Source organism: Trachurus trachurus, assembly GCF_905171665.1.
Source record: "Trachurus trachurus genome assembly, chromosome: 3".
Taxonomy (NCBI): Eukaryota; Metazoa; Chordata; class Actinopteri; order Carangiformes; family Carangidae; genus Trachurus; species Trachurus trachurus.
Genome location: NC_139893.1, coordinates 2831879 through 2838715, shown reverse-complemented (window position 1 = coordinate 2838715; position 6837 = coordinate 2831879). Strand labels below are relative to the sequence as shown.

The 6837-nt window shown below is 37.6% G+C and overlaps 1 protein-coding gene across 2 annotated transcripts in view; it reads left to right on the top strand.

The window, feature by feature from the left end:
- Window positions 1-93: 93 nt before the first annotated feature.
- The window catches only part of LOC311005057 (pirin-like), a 33303-nt gene continuing 26559 nt past the window's right edge, over window positions 94-6837 (top strand). For both annotated transcript variants that reach the window (XM_083997349.1, XM_083997348.1), the window contains exons 1-3: window positions 94-173; window positions 1281-1380; window positions 1454-1546. In XM_083997349.1, coding sequence (XP_083853475.1) covers window positions 1285-1380; window positions 1454-1546 — 189 coding nt within the window. In that variant the 5' untranslated portion in view covers window positions 94-173; window positions 1281-1284. The remainder of the gene's footprint in view (window positions 174-1280; window positions 1381-1453; window positions 1547-6837) is intronic.

Genomic DNA, 6837 nt, shown 5'->3' with positions numbered 1-6837 from the left:
CCAGAGGTGCAGGCCTTTGTAAGCCCCGCCCCCCTGCTCCTCCTGTGTGACTTCCGGTTACTCATCTACCTGAGCACAACAAGGAAACAGGCTGCGCGGGACTTTTCATCGTTTAAAGAGTAGAAATCGATCATTAACAGCGTCGGTGGTGGTGAAGGTTTCAGCTCTGCAAGGTGAGTGTCGGTTCATCATCTAACAGTCAAGCTGTTGTCCATGTAAACTATCGAGGAAATAGTGTAAACAAACAACAACAACAACAAAAGGTGTCTCCGTGACGTCACCTCCAGGTAGATAAATGTTGAAACTGATCTGAGTCAGGACAGAGAGGACGGTCCACTTCAGAAGTCCCGAGCAGCAGCTGCAGCAGATCTGAGACCAGCTGATCGATCAGCTGACTGATCAGCTGATCGATCAGCTGCTGGTCTCAGATCGGAGCTTCGTCTGCAGCAGCTGAGACTCTCCTGTTCAGGAAGAGGACGATCTGGATGTAGAAACCAAACCGAGGGAAACTCCAGTGAGAGTGAAGCTCTTTTTTTTTTTTTTTTTTTTTTCCAAAGCTTTATTTCAAGTTTTTTTTTTTTTTTTTTTTTCAAAGGAGGTTAAATCGAAAGCAACTAGTATTTGTCTAGGAAGACGTTTCACCTCTCATCCAAGAGGCTTCATCAGTTCATGTAGTTGGACCAGTCCCAGCCTGGTCAGATGCTACATGAACTGAAACTCAGAAACTGGGATTTGATTTCTGGTGGTAAAGAATTCCATAGGTGTGTCCCCAGCACTGAGAGGGATGATTGACCGAATGTTGTCCTGCATCTTCGAATTTTACAGTTTTGCTTGCTCATGCTCCTTGTCATTGTCTTAACAGTTGTCTGACTTAGTAAAAATCTGTGACATCGACAATGAGTTTTAGATGTTTCCACAGCTGCTGCTGCTGCTGCTGCTGGATGATGGAGATTAAAAACAAACCAACTGTCTTTATGTCTCAGTCTGGACACAACAGGAAACTAGAACCTGGACAGACACGTTATGGTCTCCTGCTGCTGCTTGACCATGAAATTAATTAAACATTATTTGTTTTTTCCCCTCAATTTTCCCCTATTTGTTGTATTTTGGTAAAATAAATGTGTATATAGGCTATTCTGTATTAAGTCACTTTGCACAGAACAGGATCATTGTACTGACATGTTACTGCAGTTTAGGTTGACTCTTGACTTGTTGGATATGACTCCGTGTGTGTGTGTGTGTGTGTGTGTGTGTGTGTGTGTGTGGTTATTGTCCTGCAGCACGATGATGAATGTACGTAAAGTGGAGAGAACAGTTGAGAGTGTGGAGCAGGGCGAGGGCGTCGGAGCTCAAGTTCGCAGGAGCATCGGCAGGAAGGAGGTAAATCTTCATCATCATCTTCATCATCATCATCATCCTCCCTAAAACTCTAAAACCGCTTCATTATTTGCAGCTGAGGAACTTGGATCCGTTCCTGATGCTGGACGAGTTCAGAGTGGAGAAACCTGCAGGATTCCCCGACCATCCACACAGAGGCTTCGAGACCGTGAGTCAACATGAGACCGACTTCATACCCACTTCATACCGACTTCATACCGCCTGTTAGAGACAGTTCAGTCTGCAGGTCAGTCAGTGGTGGTTAAACATGTTGTTGGATGAAATGACAGGAGCTCAAACATTTCATCCTTCTGTCAAACTTCTTCTTCTTTAAAGGGATAGTTCAACATTTTGGCAAACTGGCCCATTGCCATAATCCCTATAGTCATAGCAGTATAGTCTACTTGCCAGCCCATAGGGCCCCACTGCGAACCCGGAAATGTTGAGTACCCCAAAGTTTTATGTTAGAAATAGATAGTATGGGTCCCCAGTATTCAGAAACTGCCGGATGCTAACTTATATATATTGGGCAATTAGCACAATTTACATAATTAGCATAAATTAGCATAATTTCCTATATGGGCAATATTTCAACAAAATTGACTTGGCTGATCTGGGCAATATTGGAGTGGTTTTAGGGGTTATTGATGATGCTGAATCCATTTCTGACATTTTCAAAATTCAAAATGGCTGTCTAAACCGGAAATGACCAGATTTTAACCGCCAGTGGGCCGATTTTGATGGATTTCAAAATCTGGTCAACGGTTTAGACAGCCATTTTGGATTTTGAAAATGTCAGAAATGGATTCAGCATCATCAATAACCCCTAAAACCACTCCAATATTGCCCAGATCAGCCAAGTCAATTTTGTTGAAATATTGCCCATATAGGAAATTATGCTAATTTATGCTAATTATGTAAATTGTGCTAATTGCCCAATATATATAAGTTAGCATCCGGCAGTTTCTGAATACTGGGGACCCATACTATCTATTTCTAACATAAAACTTTGGGGTACTCAACATTTCCGGGTACTCATTGTTGGCAAGTAGACTAGTAGGTTCGTTACCTTTAATTGTCGGTGCAAGCTATTTTTTAGAACGGCGGAGCAGAGCCGCGAGCTGCTCAGAGCTACGCTACGGAGGCTCAAACTCAACAAATACACAATCCAACAACTCCACAACGCTCTGGTGGACAAGTTGTGAGCTGCACATTCACCACGCTATGAGATAATAACACAACGTTACCAGAGAGTTGTTTTAGAGGGAAATTCATACAAAACCGCTGATGCACGTTGCCTTCAGGGACAGTTTTTCATCAAGCAGTCTCTGAATTTCCCTCTACAACAACTCTGTGTGGTAACGTTGTGTTATTATCTCATAGCGTGGTGAATGTGCAGCTCACAACTTGTCCATCAGAGCGTTGTGGAGTTGTTGGATTGTGTATTTGATGAGTTTGATGAGGGAAACCAAGAAATCCCATAATGAGCCTCCGTAGCGTAGCTCTGAGCAGCTCACGGCTCTGCTCTGCCGTTCTAAAAACAGCTTGCACCGACAATTAAAGGTAACGAACCTACTGCTATGACTATAGGGATTATGGCAACGGGCCAATTTGCCAAAATGTTGAACTATCCCTTTCACGTCGAGGTTGTTTCCTGTTAACACACACTGATCAGTCACTGTAGATAATAAACATCTATAAAATAATGAAAATCTTTTCGTTTTTTACTGTATATAGGTTACACAGAAATATAAATCACCATAAATATAAACTAAATTTGTGATATTTGGGCTTTATTAAAAACATGGGAATTCAGATGAAATTGTGGCAAAATGATTCTGCAGCTTTGTCTCTGCAGAATAATCTCTGAATCAAACACAATGATCAGTCCTTGTAGATAATAAACATTTATAAAATAATGAAAATGTATAAACCACATGATCAACACTGTTTTTTACTGCACATAGGTTACACAGAAATATAAATCACCATAAATTTAAACTTCTTATTAACTACATTTGTTATGTTTTGGCTTTATTAAAAACAAAAAGTCTTAATTTGCCTTTACAGAAAAAACACATGAACTTCACATGTAATTGGGCCAAAATGTTTCTTCAGAATAAACTCTGAATCAAACACAATGATGGAAAAATACATTTGAATCCTCACATCATTTATCCAGAGGATGTGACACAACGATGGATGTCACTAATTAAAGTGTAAACAACCAAAAAAAAAGAAAAAAAAAAGCAGAAGAAGAGCAGGTTTTTTCTGACAGGAGTGAACTTCCCACTTTCATCACCAGGTGGCGACAACAGGACAGAATCCAGATGAACTTCACTGTGTTTTCTGTAAATGATGTTGTAGGTTTGTTTCTGACAGAAACACAGAGTCTCGGCTGTGAAACGATGTGACAGTGTTGATGAGTTTGTAGAAAGTGAAGTTCAGGCCAGAAGAGTTTGATATAAAAAAAAAAAAACGATCTCATGACTCATTAGGAAAAAAAAATCCCCTGTTTTGAAACTGAGGAATCGCCCTCGTGCTGCTGCTGCTGCTGGTGTTTCTGTGGACTCATCCTTTTACATCTTTGTTTATTGAGATTCAAGGACACAGTCTCCACCACAGTCCAGCTCATTTTAACACACACTTATTAAACATGAAGCATTTCCACCCAGAAACAACATGAACTCAGATGACGAAGCTTCAGAGAGAAGATGTGATGGTTTAATGAAGCCGTGGTAAAAAACCTGCAGAGCTTTGTTCTGTCTATATAAGATGTTCACTACACGACTGTCATGACCAACAGATTCAATAATCATGATAATGATATCAATACCAATAGGGTTATCAATTAAATTAATCTTAGATTATGGTAGTTTATTTTGTCTCTTTTTTTGTGACTGAATCAGACTGTAAATCACAGAGAGGAAGAGAGAGAGTTTGTTATTAGAACTGAATAAAAAACGACTAAAACAACACTGCAAAAACCCAAAATCTTTCCAAGAATATTTGTCCTATTTCTTGTCAAAATGTCTCATTTCTAGTCAAAACTAATCTCTTTCCACTTAAAATAAGATTCATCATCTAAAAATTAACTTGTTTTTAGATCATTTTCACTTGTTTCAAACAAATTTTCACTTGAAATAAGTAGAAAAATCTGCCAGTGAAAGCACTTTTTTTTTGTGCTTGTAAAAAGAAAGAAAAACCTGCTCATTTTTCGACTTATTTCAAGTGAAAATCAGCTTGAAATAAGTAAAAATGTCTAAAAACAAGCTGCTTTTTATGTGATGAGTCTTATTTTTAGGTATAATGAGATTTGTTTTGACTAGAAATGACATTTTGACTAAAAATAAGACAAATATTCTTGGTAAGATTTTGAGTTTTTGCAGTGAAGGACGTGTGAGACGAAATTAACTGGTAACAACTGATCCACTAGACCTGAAAACAGACGTCATGATATTATCATTCATATTAGTAACACAATTGAATTCTTACCTCCTCCTTTTCCCTCTTCTCACTGTGTCACTGTGTTGTGTTGTGAGGTCATTGTTAAACTGTGTGTTGCAAAGTTAACAAGCATTCAACTTCAACGTTATCCTTCATGTCCCAGTGGGAAATTAGTTTTGCAGCAAGACAAGAACATGCACATGAAATGACACAAGGTCAGTCACAGGACCAGACACAACCACCAATCAACAACAAGGAGATTAATTGATTAATATTAAGATTAAGATTAAAATTCCTTTATTTCTCCCACAGTGGGGAAATGTACATTTGTGCAGCAGCAGCAAATTATATTTGCATTAGCAGCTGATTCCTGAGAGAAAACTAATGGACAGAAACACGACTCGTGATGAATGATGATGAATGATGATGATGATGATGTGTTAATACATTTAGATTTTTACTTCTCGTTTTGGGCCGATGCTTTCATCCAAAGTGACTCACACACACACACACACACACACACACACACACACACACACACACACACACACACACACACACACACACACACACACACACACACACACACACACACAGTGAGTATGTAAGAACGTGCTGAGCTCCACGTCTATTAGAGAAGTGTGAGAGTCACGATTATAGATTTTCTTAGTACGATTATTGTCAGAGAAATAATCACGGTATTACGATTATCATGATTATTATGCACTAATTAATATCACAACATATGAATGTGTAAAATCAAATACTGTCAAAATATAATTACATTACTAATTATTTATACTAGATATTTGAAGTATCTACTATTAATATATAACCAATTATTAATCCTCCACAGGAAGTGTTTTAAATGTTCAAATCATTAATTATCATCTATAAGCCTCTTGGACCTGTGTCCTAAACCCAACAGGAAGTCAACCATTTTTATATTATATAATTTTTCACACATCATATTTTAACAGACTCTTTTTCACGGCACAGTAAGTCCAGTCGTACGTCAGTGTTTCTCTTTATAGCTCATTGTCCTGTGCAGCAGTTTGACAGCTAAAGAAAACCTGCACTCGTCCTTTTATCCATAAGTGATGTGTCCTTTTTCATTGCAGCTCTGCAAACGGACGGCGAGCTTCCACCTTCACCTATTTCTGATTAGAGTGGAACAACGTCTGGTTGAACGCTCTTTCCAGGCCCAGATATAATACATTTCTCTTCTTCTTCCTCTTCCTCCCACTCTCAGACAACTTGTTTCTGCTAATGAATGATTCATGAGTGTAAACCACAGTCACATACTGTAAAAACTCAAAATCTTCCCAAGAATATTTGTCTTATTTCTTGTCAAAATGTCTAATTTCTGGTCAAACGAATCTGTTTCCATTTAAAAATAAGATTCATCACCTAAAAAAAAATCAACTTGTTTTTAGATCAGTTTCACTTGTTTCAAACTAATTTTCACTTGAAATAAGTAGAAAAATCTGTTTTTTTTTGTGTGCTTGTAATAAGGAAGAAAAACTTGCTCCACTATCAGATTTTACTTATTTCAAGTGAAAATCTGCTTGAAAGAAGTAAAAAGTGTCTAAAAACAAGTTACTTTTTATGTGATGAGTCTTATTTTAGGTATAATGAGATTTGTTTTGACTACACTGCAAAAACTCAGACTCTTACCAAGAATATTTGTCTTATTTCTAGTCGAAACAAATCTCATTCTACTTAAAATAAGACTCATCACATTAAAAGTAGCTTGTTTTTAGACATTTTTTTTACTTCTTTCAAGCATATTTGCACTTGAAATAAGTAGAAAAATCTGATAGTGGAGCCAGTTTTTCTTTCTTATTACAAGCACAAAAAACTTGCGTAACTGGCAGATTTTTCTACTTATTTCAAGTGAAAATTAGTTTGAAATAAGCGAAAATTGTCTAAAAACAAGATCATTTTTAGGTGATGAGTCTTAGATTTGGGGTTTTTGCACTGTAGAAATGACATTTTGACTAGAAACAAAGA